The sequence below is a fragment of the Mobula birostris genome, chromosome 2, assembly GCF_030028105.1.
Source record: "Mobula birostris isolate sMobBir1 chromosome 2, sMobBir1.hap1, whole genome shotgun sequence".
Lineage (NCBI taxonomy): Eukaryota > Metazoa > Chordata > Chondrichthyes > Myliobatiformes > Myliobatidae > Mobula > Mobula birostris.
In genome coordinates, this window is record NC_092371.1 from 143,479,651 (window position 1) to 143,501,527 (window position 21,877).

At 40.5% G+C, this 21,877-nt stretch overlaps 1 protein-coding gene across 1 annotated transcript in view; it reads right to left on the minus strand.

The window, feature by feature from the left end:
• Positions 1–572: 572 nt before the first annotated feature.
• The window catches only part of LOC140209603 (uncharacterized), a 119,839-nt gene continuing 98,534 nt past the window's right edge, over positions 573–21,877 (minus strand). Inside the window, exons 3-4 of the mRNA XM_072277877.1 lie at positions 9,767–9,896; positions 573–1,022 (exon numbers count right to left, since the gene is read on the minus strand). Of these exons, the coding sequence (XP_072133978.1) occupies positions 602–1,022; positions 9,767–9,896 (551 nt within the window). The 3' untranslated portion in view covers positions 573–601. The remainder of the gene's footprint in view (positions 1,023–9,766; positions 9,897–21,877) is intronic.

Genomic DNA, 21,877 nt, shown 5'->3' on the forward strand with positions numbered 1-21,877 from the left:
AATGTGGAAGAACTTTCAAAGCCAAGATTGGACTCATAAGCCACTTGAGAGCCCATAAGTAGATCAACAGAACAAAGACCATCATCCTCGACCTCGAGGGATAGCCACGATGACGACACTCATATTGACATTATTTACAGAGTTTTCAACACTAACTCCTTAGGCATCCTAGTCACCATGGGCTTCCATCTGGAGAATTAACTTTGTTCTTTTTGGGTCAAAAATAGCACTTAATATACACACTGCAAATGGGTTAGAAGGCTTAGGTAGGTTGTTACCTTCCAAGAGACAGTCAAACTTCAAACACAGAAACAGGATTTTGCTTGGTTTGGATGAATTGCCCAAATGAGTTAACAACTTGGCCAGTGATATATATGTGTATTATTGTAGTTTATGAAATGGTAGCAATACAGAGAACACCAAATTCAACTCTAAAACATTGTCATTGTGCCTTTAAAATAATAATCAACTAAGTGGTACAGAGATATTTTCCAACAAAACTTTTATTCATTCAATACTCTTTGATTATATTTAAATAAGATGAAGCTATACATAGAAAGGAACTGGTCTGAGTCTACCGCATTCATCACTTGATTTAAATCTATAAGTGTTTCATATATTCGGTACTGTCATAAGCTGTAATGTAATCGGCATAGCCTGTTGGCTCCTCTGCATAACTAGTTTCATTGTCCGGCACTGGTTGTGGTCCTTGCTTGCCAAGTTGTGGCGATGATGAGCCACGTGGACGCGGAGGCGGGCTCGAAGGTGGCACCTTGCTCGGGCACGGGGGTGGCGGCTCACGGGGGCGAGTGAGGGACCGCCGTGACCACTGGGGCTGTTTAGGTGAGGATGGCGGTGGGCGAGGTAGTGAGCGGGTGCGTTGCTGAGTAGGATACGGCTGCTGCGCCTGGGGGATTTTGGCACCAGGTTTTGACAACCTCTTTGGTTCTTTCCTTGAATTGTATTGGGATGGCAATGGAGGACGGGGAGGTGGTCTCTTCTTGATCTCCCGTTTCTTAGATCTGAAACATAAAGAAGGGAGAACATGAGCTGTAGTCAGCCACGTTGCCCTCCTCTCCAGTTCTGCTCACTCCAATTCTCAAGTATTTACGATTAAACTGAAGCCGCAGCATCTGCTGAAAATCCAGGCGATTGAAATCAAAAATAGCTGAGTGCGGGGGAAACCCCTGCCGACTGGCGGCATCTACAGAGCGAGAAACAGTTGACACTTCGGGTTGAAGGCTTTGAGTGCTAACTGCGAAAGATCTTTGACCTGAACATGAATACTAGTTCTCTTTTCACGGGTGCTGTCAGACCTATTGAGTGCTTCCTCCACTTTCTGTTAATCTACCTGGCAATAGCATCTTAGCTAGAGAAAATGTTTGACATGGAGATATTTCTACTTGATACGAGTTGGCCACTCAAACCTGAGTGCTCGTCCAGTCATTCAATACAATAGTGACTGATTCTCAGTCTCAACTTTTTAGATGCATTCAGTGACTTGATCTTCATCGTGCATGCAAGCAAAATGTTAATCCATCACATCAGACTCCTATATCAGCTCTCCAATCTTCATCCCCCATTGACCTTGCATAAGGTACATGTCAGCTCATTGCTCTTCTGCAGTAGCAGGAGCATTCATGCCCCTCCCCATGCTCAGAATACACAGAGAGGTGACAGCAAGGAGAAGAGGGAAGACAAGCAGGGACCAGGCGCGCGATTTGTGTCTGCCCACATCTCAGCTCTGTGACAATGACACAAGCCAATTTCACTGACCCAATTAAGTATGGCTGGCATAAAGCTGAGAGTCCAGATATGAAGGTTATTTAGCCCCTCAGTTTGGTTCCTTACAGATCACCCTCCTTCCCATCTGCTCATATGTAAGAAGGAGAGTAGTGTCTGGTTTTGGTGCATCTCTCTTTTCAAGTCCAACAATTTACTAAGTATCTCATTCTGCATGTACATCAGCATCCCAAATGTGCTCAAGGCATTACAGATACCCATCTCTCTCACTACTACTCATGCTAGGCTGTAGGCTGTTTATACTCAAGGATTGTGTCCCTCTAAACTGCTTTGCTCATTCCTTAATGTCAGTTTCTGAGGCAGTAGACAGTATTCCTTGTGCCATCTCACCAAGTTGCTATACAATTATAGTAAGCCTTCATTTCTTCTGCTCCAGTAATGATGGCAAACATACTATTTGCCACTGTCCATCGCACCCAAATATTATCTTTCAGTAACCGGTATGCAGACTAGGTCTCCTCGAACATCAATATTACACAATCTGCCCCAGTTTTCAAAAATAAACCCTTTGTCCAGCAAAATGAATGAGCTGATACTTTGCTGCATAATTCTTCTGAGATTGTTCAGTGGGTTGTCAAGTGCACTGTGAAAACTATGATCATTGACACCTCATCGCTATCATCCTCCTCCTCCTCCTCATCTCCATCATGTGTCCCCCAGCTTCCCCTGTACTGATCCATGTTATTCTGATGAGGGGATATCTGTCTTCCCTTCATATGCTCAAAGTCAAACATCCCGAATGTGATGCAGCCTTTCACATGGTAATGAAGATGTAGTAAAGGGGTTGTAGAAAACGACAATGAAACATTTTTACCACTTGGCATATTTTGCACTGCCTCTGCTCATGAGTAGTTCACACCTGAAGGTTCCTCTGATCGCAGAGGTGAAGGGCTCTAAAATGTCTAATGTTACACTGAAACCAAGAGAATACCCCCAGCTCCCATCCTGGGAGTGTGGCCTCCCTTCTGTTATTTCAGTCCATATGAGGAGATAAAGGACATTGGATACTTTTTAATTTTCCATCCTTTGGAGACTTAACATCTGGGGTGTGGATGCATTAGAATGACGATGATGTTGAATGAAAAGTTGGTGCAGAAGAGAGTAGTATTTGTTAGGTCAATCATTTGTGTCTGTCCACTTGTGTTCCTGCCTGGCTAAGTGTCTGTATGACAGCACAACGATTTTAATGGTGTGCAGTGAACTCTGACATGATTGTGAAGTCATGGTTTTTTTCAGCATTGTTCCCCCATGGTGCTTCTCATTCATGGAAACAACCATTCTGATCATCTCCTATAGAGCTCTGAATTTAGGGTTAACAGGTCCCTTGTACCCGTCCACTTGTCTATTACTCTGGATCTCTTTTCTAGCATGCATCCTACTTACTACAATCACTTTTCGGACTTTCAAAGATCTGACAGCTTTCACCCTCTTCCTGGTAGCCTCTCCCTCCCTCATCCAACTGTTAGGAGTAGAATAACAACACTGCAAGAGCAGGACTGGGTCATCTGACTCTAATAGCCTTCTCTCACGTGCAAAATGTGTGAAATTTTCATGTCCTCTCTATGCCTGCCTGGGATTCGTCAATATACTCCAGTTTCCTCCCACATGCCAAAGACCTATGGTTTGATTGTGCATTGCCTCTAGTAGGTAGTGGTGTAGAGATAGCAATAGGACCTGGGGGAATTGTGGGTCAGTAAAATGGGATTAGTATAAATGGGTGCTTCATCATGGACTCAGTGAGCAGAAGGGTGAGACCCCCTGATAACTCCTTTGGTTCCATTAATATCCAGAAATTTATCAATCTCTGTTGTGAATAAATACACTAACTCTGCAACTACGGCCCTCTGGCATACAGAATTTCAACGTTCACTATCTGTTGATTGTTTTCTCTGCATATCAGTCCTAAATAGTCTACTGCTTTTTCTGTGACTGGTCCTTGATTCTAGACTCCCCATCCAGGTAAACCGTTCTCCCTGCATCTACCTTTCCAAGCTCTTTAAGAGTTTTGCGTCTTCTCTCATCCTCAGAAACATCAGAGATTATAGGCACTATAGGCCTACTCACTCCTCAAACAGCAAATCTGCCATGTCTAGAACCACTGTAGTGTAACTTCAATGTCAAGTTATGTAGACAACATTCCTTGTGCCATCTCACCAAATTATTTCTCGTTTTATTTCTTCTGCTTGCAAAGCCTCCAGAAATGATGACCGCCATAGTATTTTCTCCTTAACTGTCCTTTGCACTAAACGATGTCTTTAAGGGACTTGTATACAACTAGGTCTCTTTGAATGTCAATACTACCCAAGTTCTCATTCTGATGTTATTCTGCATAATTTTCAATTAGCCATTTTTCATTCACACAGTCAGATTGTCTACAACCCCTTCAAGCCTCTTCGGTGTTCACAATCCCACATAGTTCAGCATCATGCAAAAAACTCGGAATTATCACACCTGGTCTCCTCAGCCAAATCAATGATATGGTTCATGAATAGCTGGGGTCAAAGCACCAACCTGGTTGTACCCCTTAGTGATAGCCTGGTAGTCTGAGAGAGATCCATTCATTCCTGTTCTTTGCTTCCTGACTGATAATCAATTTCAATTGCTACATTGCTTGAATTCCCTATGGTCTAACCTTAACCAACCTTCTGTTTGGGATACTAAGCCTTTTGAAAATTCAACTACACCATGTATTGCCACTACGCTTCTGCTATGGGGAACGTGCTTTCAATCTCGGATGATTTTCTCTGATTGTATCACAGTGCTGAGTTCAGCATGCTTCCCTCGGGAATTGTGCAGATTACACTTTAATGCTTCTTTCTGGCTATAATCCGAACTAACTCTATTGCAAACTTGTTTTTGATCAATTTCACAATTTTCTGAGTGGGATGCAACTTAGCACCAGCATCAAACATGACCACAGAAAATAGATATATGATGCCAATTTCCAGCTTTCAGATACTAAGAAGTTTGTTTAGTTCTGGAACTCCTGGATTGACAGCTAGGAAAGTACATACCGCAATTGATAGTATCATCAACTATGAAGAGCAAATATTTGATGGGTATTTCTGAAGTGGTACTGAGATTTCTCTCTCACACTTACCAGCCAATCTTTGATGGTGTTGATTACAGAGCATTGGGGCTCACATTAATGTGGGAGTAGATGGTACATTACCATGGAAAGAATTATCTGAGATTTATGTTAAACATTGAACATCTTTTTAAGCATCCTGGAAAATAAATGTTTTCTCATCCACTGCATGCTCTGCAATATTGTAATAGCACAAGGAGCACATTCAAACTGCACATATAAATAAATCTGTGCATCTGAAAGCTGTCATTACATAAATGAACAATACTCTGAAGGTAATTGAATATGGCTTCTGCACTAGCACAATTGCAAAATTGCACCTGAAATGTGCATAAAATTGCATTGATTAAGTTGCATTTGAAGGTTTGATAAAATTGATTCTCATGATGACTCAGAAATTAAGAGATAGCAAAACCGGACTATATAATGAAACAGTTTTTTCTCCTTTCCATTATCGCAATAAAAGGGTGTGCAATCCATCTGTGAAAACATGACTTAAAATCATGGAAAAGATAATTTAATTATGTAGTCTGTGTAAGCCAATTATTCTTTTACTAAATTGAACTTCTTTGATAGGAAAACTCATACAAAATACTGCATGCCCAGTATTGTCTTTGTTCTGAAGAATATGAGCACAATTTGAAAATCTTTTCTTAAAAATAGTACAATTGATAGAATAGGAGCAAGGCGTTTGGTCGCTCCAGTCTATTTCAGTGAGGCTGTGTCCCATTGTGAGTTAATTGCATTTACGGGCCCTTAATCTGTGTCTCCTAACACGTTTGATTAAAAAAAATCTATCATTCTCAAAGATGAAATTAACAATTTGTCAAGCATCAGTTACCATTCTTCCAGTGTCATTTGTATGTGGAAATATTGGTCCGAGTGTTAACAGCAGTGTTAACTAGCTTCAGGTTATGTGTTGTGGTGTATCTTACTTCTTTATCTGGTGTCTGCATGTGTGCTAGTTTATCTGACATTCCTATTGACCCATGGAATTAATGCTGAATTGGAGGATCGGGGGGTGGGCGTTTGGAAGTGGTGATGGAAGTTCTGTGAGGAACTAACTGAGGGGCCAAATGGGCTTCATATCCAGCTGTTCAACTTTATGCCAGATACAGTGAATGGGATCATCAGAGAAGGTGAAAAGGAGTGGTTATCTTAACAGATGTTAATATTTTATTCATTTACATTAATTGAAGTAGTTTTTTGAAATATTTATTTTGAAGAAATATTTATATGTATTTTACTTATTTCAAAATTTATCTGGTTATCAGAGACGTTAGACTTCTGGAAACATGTTGTCTGTTGGGGGAGTTTAAAGTTCAACCCCTGTGGCCTTCATATCACTCATATACCTCTCTATAGCTGCTAAAGGTAAGTGCAATTGTGCACACTGGGCCTGGACCAGCATGCTGTAGGGAATTAAATGTATTCCTTCTCTAATTCTTACAAGGTATCCAGTAGTGCTAGAGTTCAAAATCAGCTGAATGGCTTATCTTTATATTTTTGACATTCTTTTTGCTAGCTCTTGGGAAATTCAATGGCCAGGCTTTTGAAAGCAAGGTTATTTCACTGAAGAAATTGTCAAAGACAGTAAAAACATATAGGCTCAGGTGCTGGTAATTTTATTTTCTGACATGACAATGACTCTTTCTTCCAGATTAGTTATTTTCTTATATAATCAGTAGATTATTTATCAAACTATATGGCTGTCTTGCTGCATTGGGTGGCCTAAATCATTTATTGTGATCTTTTTACAGTGCCATAAATATGAACTTTGAGTCAACTGAATGTGATGCCCATGCTACATATCAATCGTGATGGTTCAGATGTCACCTAAAGAGTAACTGCCCACAACTGTTACTAGAAACAAAACTGATTGACAAGGAAATCATCCAGACATCAATGTTGGTGAAAAACAAACAAAAATATGATGCAGACAGCTGTCAAAATTCCAAATGCCCATTTCACTGCGGATATATATGTCACTGTGGAGATATGGAAAGTGATGTTTAAGTTATTTTATTCTCCCGGGAACAAAGGAGGCTGTCACATTATTTTTCCTAGAATAAGAGAGTCTAAAACCAGAGGGCATAGATTCTGCGTTCAAGCAATTTTTATGGGCGTAGATTTAAAGTGAGAGGAAAACTTAAAGGGGCATGAGGGACAACTCTTTCAGACATAGGGTGGTGAGTATGTGGAACAAGTTGCCAAAGGAAGTGGTAGCGGAGGGTACAATTACAATGCTTAAAAGGCATTTAGACAGGTACTTGGATAAGAAACGTTTAGACGGAAATGGGCCAAAGACAAGAAAATAGGACAAACTCATATCGGTTAAGTTGGGCCAGTTCTATTCTATACAACTCTTATGACCAGGTAATCAGTTGAAAGGTAAGGGTGGAGTCGAGAAAGGATTTTGGATCCAAAAGGTAGTTTGTGTCTAGAATGCAGTGCCTGAAATAGTGGTGGAGGCAGAAGCTCTCATTGCCTTTAAAAAGTATTTAGATGATTATGTGAGTTGTCATAACCCACGAGGATATAGCATAAGGACAAAAGAACAAGGGCTAGTGGAGAGAGATTAGGGAGGAAAGAAAAGGCATTTTTTTGAGAATCAAGTGAGAAAATAAAATAACACGAAATTTATTTGCCCAATTCAAGGGATTTTCTGCTTGGAATGTTCAGCATCAATACTGATTTATACAATTGCAAATAAAGGACGGCATATTTAAAGTCATTTGCATTTTGAACAATGAGACACAATAACATCTCACTTAAGTGTCCAAAGCTGGGAACAGGATAGATCTTGAGATGGAATCAACAGAATAAAGTATGTGACCCATATAATGCATTATAAAATACATTATAGTATCTCTTCTGACTTGAAATGTCAGCAAGCTATGGTAAATTTATGGAACTTCCAAAAGAATGGAAAAAAATGGGTTTTTGCTATAAAACAGTCTGCAGCTTGGTTCAAAATCCAATTTCCTTGGGAACAATTGCAACTGCTCCTAGATATGCTTCAGATACATATGAATTATTTTAATATATTGTTTAGATACATTAAATACATTGGTTTTAGATGCAGTATATTCTGCTTTAAACAGTTGTAAGTGATGATCCAAGGTATCAGGTTTGTATGAAAGGAAGGCAGTTGATTAACTTGTACAGTATTTATATTGGGGCTCTTAAAATAGACTGACCAGACTTACATTAAGTACATGGTTTGGCACTTAATAGATCTGGAGCTAAATTATGAAATATGGCATAATGAATGTATAAAGTGATCAAAATAAAGACAATTGGTAAGGAGAGGAAGAAACTTGGTTAGGGTTTCATCTTCATGCCACACATACTACTTCCTGTGATTTCCCACCCAAATGGAAATTACAACAATAATCAATGATTCTCTCATGTTTTCCTTCCTAACACTGCTTGAAGAGAAAGTGGTATACTCCAAACAACCTTTGTTGCTTTAGACTCAGCTGCGAGTAGAAGGGAAGGGAATGCATTTGTTAAAAGGCGGTTTTTAAATAAAAAACTTGGGAACACCATAAGGAGGAAAGTCCATGGGAAAACAGGACTAACACATTGCTTTCTTAGAAAGTTGGATTAAACCTTTCCTGCGAGTGCATGCTATTACTTAAGATCTTTCCAGCCTCCAGTACAGGTATATAAAAACAAGCAATATCTATTGTAATATGTCCATGGAATATGGAGCTTTCCAGAACATTCACAATTTAAAATTTGGCTGCACAGGGAAACAACTAGTCCCATTGCTCCTGCAACCAAGGTCAATCCTGACCTCTGAAGCTGTCAATGTTCTCTCTGTGACCAAGTGGGTTTCCTCTGGTTGAACAGCTTTCCTGCCACATCCCAGACATGCTGATTGGTAAGTTAAGTGGCCATTGTAAAACTGCCACCCGTATGTAGATGAGTAGTAGAATCTGGTGAGTGGAGGGATTTATTTATTTTTTCAGTCTCATTCAAAATACAGCACAGTACCAGACCCTTCCAGCCCAATGAGCCTGCACCACTCTATCACACACATGTGATTAATTAACCCACCACATACTTCTTTGGAATGGAGGAAATTGGATCACTTGGAGGAAACCCACATGGTCACAGGGAGAATGCCCAAACCCCTTACAGGCAGTGGCGGAAATTAACCCAGGTCATTCTCTCTATCATAGCATTACTTTAACAGCTGTACTACTGTGTCACCCTAGATGAGAAAGTGGACTGAGTAGGTTGCAAGCAAAATTAATTGAAGAATGGGAATGCTCTGAATGGGCCAAATGCTGCTATAAGTATCCAAAGAAAAGATGGAAATATAGAATGAAGTAGTCTCACCCATGATTTTAAACATCTGCTCTGTTTCATTCTTGAAAACATGCATACAATTTTATTGCTGCTACTTATATGTATCTACAATCCCTGTGTAGTCAATTAGGTTGCTTGAATATAAGTAGCAGATGGTGATACAGGGCAAGGACACAAGGCCTGGGGCTTTGTAATTGAAAGACAGTGACGGATCGGGCATGTTACGATTATGCAAAAACTTGTTTAAGCATTTGCAGTCAATTAGGAAGGTGAAAACAATGCAATGCCAAACTCTCCTTCATCTGCGTTCTTCACCTTTGACATTCTTATGGCTTGCTCTACAATCTAAGGCTACTGTCTGACAAGTTATAATTGTGGATTTGGTGGCTTTAACAAAATTTGGTGCAATTGAATGAGTTCATTGATTGACCTTTTTAGAGCATTTGCCATATTAAATCATTTGAAATTCCCGAGATAGCGAACTGAAATAAATATACTTTAATATTCACATTTGAAAGATTTTTATGTTGCTTATTAAACATACTGTTCACTCACCTTTTAAGGCAGAAGAAGATAATTCCACAGATTATGCTTATAACAACCATGAGAGCTCCTCCGGCAACAGCCATCAAAACTATCTGCGACTTGACTCCCAAAGAAGGATTTCCAGTTTCTCTTAAACCCTCTGAAGAAAGTAAAATCTAAGTAGTAGGATCTCTGACCAGAAAACAGTGCATGGAAAACACAAAATTACATCATGGCTCCACTATGGTTTGCAGCCCAAAATTTCTTATATTTTACCTTAATGCTTAAACTTCTAACAATAGATCTTGCATCATATAGAAACAGTAATACAATTCCAAAGCACATATTTCTGGATGGAAAGTTGGGTAGTGAGCCACAAGAGAAAAGTTTAGGAAGAAAGAAGAAAAGTTAATTCAAAAAAGTTATTGTAAGTGAAAGAATTGCAAGAGAAGGTAGATTAGGACATAAATTACAAAGAGGACAAAAATAACTGAGCCTCTTTCGTCAAAGGTAGATTGATAGGAAGGAGAAATACACAAAACATTGGAGCCATAGGATCAAAACATTCAGAAGAATTACAGGTCTACAGAAAATTGCCAAGTTAATGTTCTGTTTTGGAATGATAGGGTGGCAAGCTAGAAATTTTATTTAAATACGAAGGGGAACTAATGTGGATCAATGAGCAGTGAATATTGTAACTGAGACTTCACCGAAACCAAGATTTATCTGGCAGATTTTAGACCAGTTGCAAATTATTGATGCTTGAGAAGAGGTTGCAAAATAATAACAGGGGTATTTGAATAGTTAATGATAAAGAAAGTGGTGTTAAGATATTTATTTGTGCTGGCCCACTCACTGTATATTAGGCAAGAACATTGTCAAGTCAAACTAGAGTTTCTAGAAAGTATTGGGACCTAGAGGCAAAAGAAAATAAGATTTAAAAGTAATAGCAAGAATCCACTGATAGACCGGATGGAACCCACTGCCTGAGTGCTGTTTCTGCCCAGAACATTGGGGCGACCCCGCAACATCACAGCGGCAGTCTGGGAGCAGCGTTGGAATCTGCGGTAAGATGCTGAACTTTAAATAACTTGAGAGACTGTTTCATGGAAAAGAGCACTGCTGTCACTGCATTTTGGGTTAGTGTGAGCTTCACGTCACGGAGATCATCGCACATAGGCGCTTCTGGGAAATGGTGCAAGATTTAAGAAGAGCTCGGGAACCTTCGGGAAGGGTCGTCCAGTTTGAAAACGTAACGGTCTATTAGTGACTGGAGACTGTGCAGGTCGAATCCGTCTACAAAGGTCCGGAGAGGTAGCCAGTTTTTTCACCTAATGACTAACGACTAATGACTAACGACTAATGACTGTCTAATGACTAATGACTAAGGTCTAATGGCTAATGGTTGATAAAACTAATGGAACTATCAAATTGCCGCACTTGCGAAAAATGAAAGGAGGAGAAAGGAAAAGTTGTTTGGTCATTGAGTGGAATCCAGTTTAAAAAACCTTCGGGTAGACGCACTCAATCTCTTTCAAGTGGGGAAGCTGCACATGTTCAAAGAAAAGAAAAGAAATCCAACTTGACTAACATCGCCAAAAAATGTCGAATTAAGTCTGAAACTAGAGGTGCTGTGTTCAAGTATTTTTCATCACTTTATGCTGGGTAAAGCCTCTTAAAAGAGCATAGAAATAAGAGTTCTGATTGGAAGGGAGAACTTCTATGTAAGTAGTTTCCTATTCTGTAGCTGACAGATCCAGGTCATGATCACAGGTGAAGTCACATATTCCAAATTATAAGCAGGGATGGACATCAGCAAAAGAGAGTATGTTAAAAAAAATAGATGACAGAGGAGAAATCATTGAAAATCCTGGAATCGAAGGTGTAGAGAGAAAAGGTATTGCCTGAGATATTCAGCTCCTGATCAGAAAATGAGGAATGTAATCTTGTAAAACCAATCCACCTGTAATAGGTGATGGAGAGAATCGATAGTGGAGGATGGCATGGTCAGTGGAAAAGCTGAGGAGCAGGAGGAGAATGAATAGAATTACTCAATGAAATTACACAACTTAAACAAAACGTCATAGGATGTTTCTCCCCCGGAACTTCAATTCTAATTACCATAATTTAAAATTGGACAACTTCTTTGGAGAAGAGTTCATGTCGACTGTTTTGAAGAAAGAAATTTTCTGACTAGATCCTAATCAAATAATCTCAGCTAAGAAAAGAAGTGAGTGATCAGGAACCTGAGTTGGGTGTTGGGTAAACTGGTAGAGTTAAAAGGTGCACTTCCTATCAACTCCATGCTAACATCCCACTTCTAACTAATCCTGGTCTGTTCTGACCCGACACTTTTTGTTGGTGTTTTAAAAAGTTTTTATATATCAGGTGAGTTCTGCGTTGAACATATATGGTGCGATATTCGTCACAATTTCCAACGTTCATCATTATATTGGAAGCAGTTTAGAACAGTTCCTGAAGAGAACTGATCCAGGTTCATACATTAATAAACCTTGATTATTTCTGCTTTCAGGTGCCAGGTTGGACACTGGTATCTGGAGACTAGTTGCAGGATTGTAGTGCCATCTTTACCAATATGCATGGATTCATCACAGGTTTATATGTGTAACTGGCCATTGACTACTGTGCAAGTATCAGAGCTACCCTTCAAACTAACTATTGATGATCAAAAGTGTGGAATGAAATCAGATAGTAATACTGAAAAAAAAACAAACTCAAGTTTCTCCTTCGCAATGTTTAACATTTTCACACACTCATCTATTTCATCCATTTGAGAGGTTATCAGTTCCACTCAGTCTCAATCCACGTCGTTTAGCTCGAAAACAAATTATCCCTGTGAGGCACAACAGGAAGACAGAATGCAGAAATTAAGGTAGATGTAATGTTGTGATGCCTGAGATTCTGAGAAGATAAGTGATGCGATAGATTTACTGAACCAGCTCCTGAGACGATCTTTGAGTGGCACAGAGCATCAGGTAATACTGCCAAGAAGTCTGGCAGTAAACTTGAGAGCTCAATGTATCAGGATGCCAAACTGCTCTGGCGCCAGCAAAGATTAGAATACAAGTCAATATTGATATGGATGTCAATTATAATTCCGCAGTCCACAAATTAAATAAATAACAGTAGCAAAAATTGCAGCTAGTAAGTTTGGTCTTAAACCTGGCTTTAAGAAATATGACTTAATGGATCAGAAAACTACCTTCTCCCACCCCTCTAAATAACCTATCTCCAATCTTTCAATTAATTTGCTTCTGACATATGTTAACAAACATGTATAACTATACCACTTATAGAAGAACTCAGTATTCACCATCTGTCAATGGCATCAATGCACACCACTGACTGCTTTCTAATTACCATTGGCTGTAATGTCAATGCATATTTTAATGGTTACATTTATAAGTTATTCATACTTTCTAGTTTAATAATCATCTTAATGCAGAGAGTGGTATTCATACAGTTGATTGAGTATAGGCGTTTTGTATGTTTTGCCACACCTCTCATTCCACAATGATGGAGAGAATTCTCAAAGTAAAATACTGTTTAAAAATATAGTCAGTAGGTAAGATATATCTATGCACAGTAAATTGCCTGCCACTGTTTATTACTTGGCAATGAATATTTTCATTGGAACTCACTTTCATTTAATGGGCAGACCACTACAGCATTGAAAGAAATAATATAGAGGTAGTGATCCATCAGCATATTTAGTGGAGTAAGTGAATAACTTTTGTGTTTAAAAAGCATTTTAAAGATGTTTATGCACCATTACACCAGAATTTCATTAACACGCTGGATTGAAAATACTTTCACACAATAGGGGCAACTTTGATTTTAAAATTCTACAAAAATATGAAACTTCAAAAGCCTTGTGATAAATAGGGGAATATTTATGTGTGGCTAAATTACTTGTTACTATCAATTGAAGATATTACACATCAAAGTCACATTCATCTTTTGTTAATAATTCTGAATAAAAAGCTTCAAAGTATTGGCACCATAAGTCAGACTGAACTTGGAAGCTCCAATAGAGTAAAATAGATTTGCAGTGCATTGCTACTGCATCATGATATCACAGGAAGAATCTCTTGTCATAGTAGCACAGTGCCCAAAGAAGACCTGGGAGAACTGGGGAAGGGTAGAAGCAACATACTCAATGCAACAGCAGAAAGGAAGAAGTGCAAAACTTTAAAGAAATAACTGCATATTCTGTATTTATATTTGCTTTCCAAACATCCTGTTTTGCAAACTGAGCATCAGCGATGTCTAATGAGGGTGCAAGTGTACTCTGAGAGTGGGAACAAGGTGGTGGGTGAGAAGCTGTCATTCTAATAACCTGAGAGAAGGTAAATCTCTTCCCTTATCACAACCACTGATCTGCTGGTGAGCAGACGGCAGAATATAAACGAGACCATGAAAACCTTATTCATTACTCCTCTTAGCTTTTTCCTGGCGGATGTGCATCATTCCCAGGTGTGGCACAGCCACTTATTCTCGCACCAAAGCAGTGTAGCCTGCTGCAGTGAGAATCCGACTCAGCATCCTGGACATTCTCTCGGTAGGCTGGAAACTGCCAAGGAGATGCAGTTTCATGATAACAGACAAGCTGAAAGCAGACTCCTCCATTCTTTTGAAGGCTGGTTTGAAATTCTTCAGCCAGCCTTCCAACATCTACAGATGTTCCTTCATTCGTGGTACCATTGGCAGCCTCAGTGTCTTCTGCTACCTACAGTCCACCTGCTACCATTCATATTCCACTACTTTGTGCAGGCAACTGCCTCTAATTCAACCTAGGTCCAGAAATAGGCATCAGTGCTTGGAAAGGATGCGGCACTTGACGGCACCTTTTCCTGCGCACGTTGTTCCTCTGAGTGAAGAACCTGGAGGACACAGAAAAGAAACAAGAGTTAGCACAGCAACTGGAGGCTGGTTTGCAGAAAATATCAAGCATCAAAAGTTAACAATGTGGTCAACCGCCTGGTAATCTGTCTCTCACAGATGTATGCAGAGATACGATTAAGAGTGACGGGCCATATTCAACAAAGGCTCCAACTATGAAACATCCCACTTTGTTTCAGGCTGGGAAGTTGCTGCACCTTCGGGAGGATCGTGATAACTATTCTCCTGTCACCTCCTGATCCCCCGCCCAGCCTCCTCTCCCCTGTGAGACCGGGCAGGGGAGCAGGAGGTGATTGGAGAATAATGCACTGTCTTCTCCTGCAAAAGCACAGAATGAGAGATGATGAATGTCTGCTATGTGGTTGTTCTGAGAGGGGAAAAGGAGGAAAGTGATCCCGAATGTGAAGGTCATGTATCTGGAGCACAGGATGTCGGAATCGTTCTGTAAGGGTTAGCCACTGTGACAGGAAAATGCTGCTGATGGCTATTGTGAGGGCAGCAAGCAAGAGAGGAACGTGTGAGTTTGTAATGCGAGAGAGAAGTGGTGATGTAAATCTGAAAGGTGTGATGAAGGGGGTGGAATTGCTGAGATGGGCGGGGAGGAGGAGGTAGGAAAGACTGATTGCTCAGGGTTTTTAATGAGTCTGCTGAAGCAATCTCTGAGGATGATGCTTCTGGGACTAACAGTGGCAGCAATCCACCCCATGATTGTGTCTAACTGCTCCTCCCACTGATTAAAGAAAAGCTTCCCTCATTGCCCTGACATCTTCCAACAAGTCCCCTAGAGAAGCTTACCGGTGGCTCTCTCTGATGCAGTTCACTCCTCCACCACTCCAAAGACGTTTTCCAGAAAGGAATGTTAAATTGCTTTAATAGGCAAGTTCAATGCTGACGAGAGGCCTTTGGCTGGCATGTGGAAATTACACTGAATACTGGGTTTCATTTTGTGTAAAAATAATGGGAAGAAAATTATTATAGTAAGCAACACACACAAAATGCCGGAGCAACTCAGCAGGAAGGAAAACATCGATGGAAATGAATGAACAGTCAATATTTATTGATATTTGTTTGTCATTTATTTATATTGAGGCCTAAAATTTAAAATACTCCATAATGTTTGATGATCCATGAGTTACTTTTTAAACTGAATCCGTAGCTAAATCACCTGATTTAAAAGTGGGCCATAGTATGGAAGCTAAACAATGAACCGGTTAATTAGTTTAAGAGTAAGCCACATGTGTCAGGAGAACGTGAGTGATAAAGCTGACCAGAGAAGGTTAACTGTGTCCTCTTACTGAAATGATATAGCACTGTTTTTATTGGCTTTCTGTTTCAGGGAGAAGGGACTATAATTGGTTTGACTCGTTAGATTTGAATATAAATATTATGTTCTACACATCTGTAAAATATAGTAGCTGAACCATTTATATACTGATTGAGAAAGGATTACCACTCATAATAAAGTCAGAAAATCAGAAAATGCGGAGGGGCGGAGCAAAGTGATAATGGCACTAAACAGCGACTCCTTTGCTTGTATCTTCGGAGACAGCTCTGTTTTTTATCTTTGATATCTCTTGTTTTCCTTTTCAAAGTTCTTTTGAAGACCCTGATCTGGAGTTACACTCTGAATTCGGCTCTTTGCAGGAATGGGACCCACCCTCAGGGCCTCACGACCGGCCGCTTTTCAATACCCCAAGGACGCAACCTGGAGGGCTAGTGCACCTTCAGGGTGCTGGATTTTCGTGGCTCTGGAGCCAAGCTGATTCTAAGTCAGTGTCTGACTGAAGTGTCACAGGAGAACACGGAACATCAGGAGCAGCAGTGTGTGGTGACATCACATGCAATGATGTGCCAGTTCCTGATTGGAGAGCACTGAGCATGCGCAGGGTTTGCCAGAATGTATTAGCATGTGGCGGGGTTAAGATGTGTTTGTTTTATTTCTGTAAATAAAAGTTCTCTAATTCTTCCAGAATACGATTCTTAATTGTTAACCCATGGAATGTTTAAATAGAAGTAACATAACACTGTGGGCTGTGTGTCCAAAGACCTGAGCCTTTCTAGGGCCGACTCTTTGGGTGCAGAGCTCGAAAAAAGCGACACAACAGACTTTTAACATTGTAAATCAGCGAGCTGTTTGTTATGTCTCCCCTCTTGCAGTGAAATGGAGGCTTCTCTTTCTCCCTTATTAGGGAGAGAGAGAGCCTGTGCTATGTCAAATACCAGGTGAACAAGTAGTCTTTGGGGTACTGCAAGTCGGTGTCTTTGCTGTTGCTTTGCTGCACGTTTGAGTGCTCGGTGGTGGGTGCAGATGCTTTTTTTGCCAGTGGGGGGAGGGGCATCATTGCTTACATGCGGGAGAGACGGGAGCTGGGGAGGGACTTTGTTGTTCCAACATTTAACTGTCATTCATTCTTTGGGGGCAGTCCTCTGTTTTCGTGGATGTTTGCGAAGAAAAAGAATTTCAGGATGTATATGGTATACATTTCTCAGACATTTAATGTACCTATCAAGTCTATTGAAAACCACAAACTTGAGCATGTATAGAAGTCATAACAATCCAGTCAATCTAGTGGTGGGATGGATGGAGAGGGACATAATAGTTCTATGTCCAGGGTTACTTTACTGTGCGATGATGCCCCTTGAATCTATGGCTTGGAATACTTTGCAATATTGTGCTTCACCGAAAGTCTGAGGCAAGTGTTGTGACGCAGCCATTCCAGATTATCCAAAGCACACTTGCCAGTTTGATTGCTAGGGTGCTTTGTGAAATAGTGTTTAACCTCTTCACAGAACACCAGTTCATCTGGAGAGGGTGCACTAGAAACTTGGCTCCCTCCACTCTGAGCACAGGAATTAACAGAGATCAAACTGAATGGCAGAACCTGGAGGAGGGGACTGACAGCTTAAGCAATGCTCTTGTTCGCAACTAGAGCCCTTGAGCTTTAAAATCTGCCTAACATTCCTTCCTCATTTCGTCTGACAGTATCCTGACACATTGCCTCAACTGCCCATGACAGGTAAGGGTCTCAGGGGGAATGAGCATCTGCTGGGGTACAAATCTGAGAGAGCATGTCACAGGATGTTTCTCCATGAAGAGAGCACTTCGCTCATGTTACCTTCTAGAGTAGCAAAGCAGTATTCATTAAGGATACTATTAACATGTTACTTCCGAAACTACTTTTTGACTATTGACGGCGCTGCCTGTGACAGTCAATCATATTGATGTTTGACCTTTAGGTCATAGACTACAATGATTATCCAATGTTAGCTGATATTTAGGCACAGGTAAACACATCATTCAGATTTGAGCTAAGTGACCAAGAAATAGCAATGCATCAGACTGCCTTTGAAGCAACCAGGGTCTCAGCAGAAGAAAGTAAAAATGGCAATATCTGGACCAGATATCAGTTGCAGGCTTAAGGACTCGAGACTGCATTCTACAATTCGCTTTGTTGGTATCACAACTGGTTATTTCTACTGTAAACCATCCACCTGTGACATTGGCACAGTTTTTGTCTCTCCATTAACAAATCTTGACCTGCTGGGTATGTCCCACAGCCCTGTGTTTTGCAGCTTTAATACTCATTTACTTTTTATTCTCATTCTCTATCAGATCCCATTAATCCACTGTTTGGTTGACCAAAACAGCTCATCCTTATGGCATCCCTGACCTCAGCCATCCTTCCCTCTCACCGCCTTCTCTGAAACTACCTCGTCATTCCTTTATTTTACACAATTTATTTGCTATGTAATTTATAATATTAATATTTTTGCACTGTACTGCTACTGCAAAACAACACATTTCACATCATATGTCAGTCATAATACAATGTCTAAATCCCTCTATTCTCTGCACATTCATGTACCTACTTGAGAGCCTTTGAAATACCTGTTGTCATTCTTGTCTCCACTACCACATTCCAGCCATCCACCACTCTGCAAAAAACTTGTCCGGCACATCTCCATTGAACTTACTCCCTTCCACTTAAATGCATGCCCTCTAGTATTATATATTTCAACCCTGGGAAAAGGGTACTGCCTAAACATTACTGAATAGATAGTTGGTCTATTCAACAAACAGTTCTGCATTTTTAATTATTCCAAGAGGAAGTATTCAGATTTGTGGTCATTTTTGCATTGTTTTATTCACAGGAAGTAGATCTTTAACATCATTTAGGCATTAATACAACTGTAGTTGGAAGGTCAAGTGAAACAGTGACCACCTGTACAGGTAATTGCCAGGATTGCCTAACAGTGGATTTTGGTTAACTGGGACACATCCGGATGCATACATTTTGGCCCAATTATGTGGTGGCCCCAATTAGCCAAAGTTCCATGGAAATAGCTAAAAAGGTATAAAAAAGACAAGCTACCATTTAACTGAGTATTAAATTATATATTTAAATGAAATACAGAACAAATTAAACACTGCCACTACTACTACAGTACTATAAAACTGTATATTATTTCCAAATAGTTATCGACAGAGGAGTTCATCCAATGTACGTTGCTGTGGTCTTTTGATTGACTGTAAATGAACAAGATCAGCACAGACACCCAGTGCAGGTAATGGACTGCCTTCATTGCCTTCCTGCATGAAGTGGTATCAAAACCCAACAATAAATTCCCTGGCAACTTCTGTAGACACTAGCACAAGTTCAGGTGGGTCATCTTCAACACTTTCCTTGTCTTCATATTCCTGCTGCTTTTTGAATCAGAATCTGTCAGCCCAAATGGATAACATAACACAAGCACACACAAGTGACGCTATTTTAAAAACTCATCACGCTAAGCACAGTGTAGTGTCTAAAGGTGACTGACACTAGTTAGAAACTGTTCGGCAAGTTACCTGCCCAAATTAAGTAGCATAGTGTTCCAAACAAACAAAGCAAATCCCAACAATATTTTTTGATTAGTTTTTGTTCCGTAAGAGTGCTCCCAAATAAACGGCGCCACGATTAACTGAAATCCATTGTACTTAAAACAATTAGGGCAGACCTAATTTATTCAAAACAATCAGCAACTTATTGAAGATTGTTTTATTTAAGCCTTCATCTACATCTCCAATTCACAAAGAGTGTCATAATTCAGGGCAGTGATGTCCACCTAACCACATCCAATTATTCTGCTTCAGCTCAGCTTTCCCCTTCACTCCATTCATTAAAGATATAAGCACCATCAAAAGTTCCAAATTCATTCACTGACTCAATCTGAACTGAATCTAATAATGAACAGTAATAATCATTCATGCAGAAACACACTACAACTCCTTATGACTTTGTCAAATTATCCAGTGCTCTTATGGACCATTTCACCAGTCATCACAGTTTTGAAGACCACAAGACATAGGAGCAGAATTTAGCCATCTGGTCCATTGCGTCCGCTCTGCCATTTGATCATAGCTGATTTATTATCCCTCTCCACCCCATTCCCCAGCCTTCTCCCCCCACTTTCCTGAGCATCAGGTGAGAGTGAGGGCAACTTCAACTAGCTGTGACTTTTAAGAGTCTGGTTACCAACAGCATCATTGTGGCATTGGCCAACTGCCATTGGTGGAGTGCTGCGTGGGAGGTCGGTTGACAACCCATGGAAAGCTATAAGTTTCTTCTTCAACAAGGCCAATTCTTGTGACTGTGCGCTTGGAAAGTAAAGAGTATTTCCCCAGTCCACATTGAATAGAGTGGTTTCCATGATTTGTGCAAAGTCTTGACCTGCTGGCCTGCCTTGTGCCTTTCTTCTCTTTACCCAGCAGCCGCTTTCCTCTATAGCCTGTCTCCTTAAAGTCCTCATCTGAGACCAGTGCAGTGGGTTTAACAACCACACCCATAGACAAGAAGCTGTTGAATCCAAGTCTACTGCCATAACTCCTGAAAACTTGTCTACTGGTTGAACCTCTAACGTTTGAGTGATATCTGCCTCTGAGTAGGTACTCACAAAAGTGAGATCTGCAGCATCAAGAAGACTGACTCCTCCTCCTGAGGTGGCAGAGAGGAATCCAAGTCTTCACCACCTAAAAAGTTAGATTATCAAGCAAGAGTATTGAGGGATGTGGCCTGTGAAAGCATGTCATGAAGAGCAGATTAACAAGAGAAATAATAGAAGATGGTCAGCATCAGTTTGTGGGCCAAAGGGCCTGGTTCTGTCTATGACTCTAACTATCCCTGCAAGCATCTCCACAATACCACAGTGCCTCGTAAGACTGTTGTGCCCACAGCTTTATTTTAAAGGGCAAAAGGCACACAGTTGGACTCACCTTCTTAGCTAGTGGCTTGCTGTGTGCAAGTTTCTCCTGCAAGAATGGTGTGAGTGTGTAAGTCAGGCTCTCATCTAGTGCTTGGAGAGTGTAATATCATGTTGGGAGATCTGGTGCACAGTGTGAACCCGGGAATGAGGTAGTGCGATCTGCAAGTGTCTATGACAAGAAGGAGTGGGTGTGTTTTTGTGTGTGTTTGTGTGTGATGAGCAGGAGCCAGCTGAAGTGTGATGCTGTGATTGCAGGAGACTCACGGGACACATGGGGAGCAAACTTGAGTAATGCTGGAGACTGAGCAATATGACCAGAGAATATCAGAACAAGTTACAGACCCTTCTGAGGATACAAAACTGCTTTTGATCGTGCTGACATGGACCTGTAGTCATCACATTGGCCTCCTGTACAATACTTTTTCCTTGATGATAGAATTGTTGCTTAAAGTTTTTCCACCAGCTTGATGGGACAAGAGTTCACTTTTCGCAGTTGCTGCTGCTCCACCTGTGTGGGACTTGTTGCCCCGTATTTGGTCGACTGCGCACATTGCCGATGATAGTAAATGGGAGTATGAAATCAGACACCAGTGCCCACCAAAACAAAAGCAGTCAACGATCTATGCCATGAAAAATGCTGATCATATGGATTAAATCTGAGGTGCAACATGGTAACTGCAGAGTGCAGCAAGCACCCTGACCTCAGCATGCATGATTTTAAGTGAAATCTAAGTCCCAGGATTTCAGGCTGGAGAATTAGGCTGCAAGAGTTGATGCTTTATATAGATTCTAAAGCATGTTGCTAATCTCAAGCCAAACATGTGGAAAATGTGAGGGGGAGAAACTCAATTGCCTTGTAAATAATAGACTGAGTGGACCCCAACTCTCCCAAATAGAAAGTACCACAACCTGCCATAATTTCAGTGGACTCAACATGCTTTGCAATCTCTGATCACCCCAAATCCCACTGTAAAG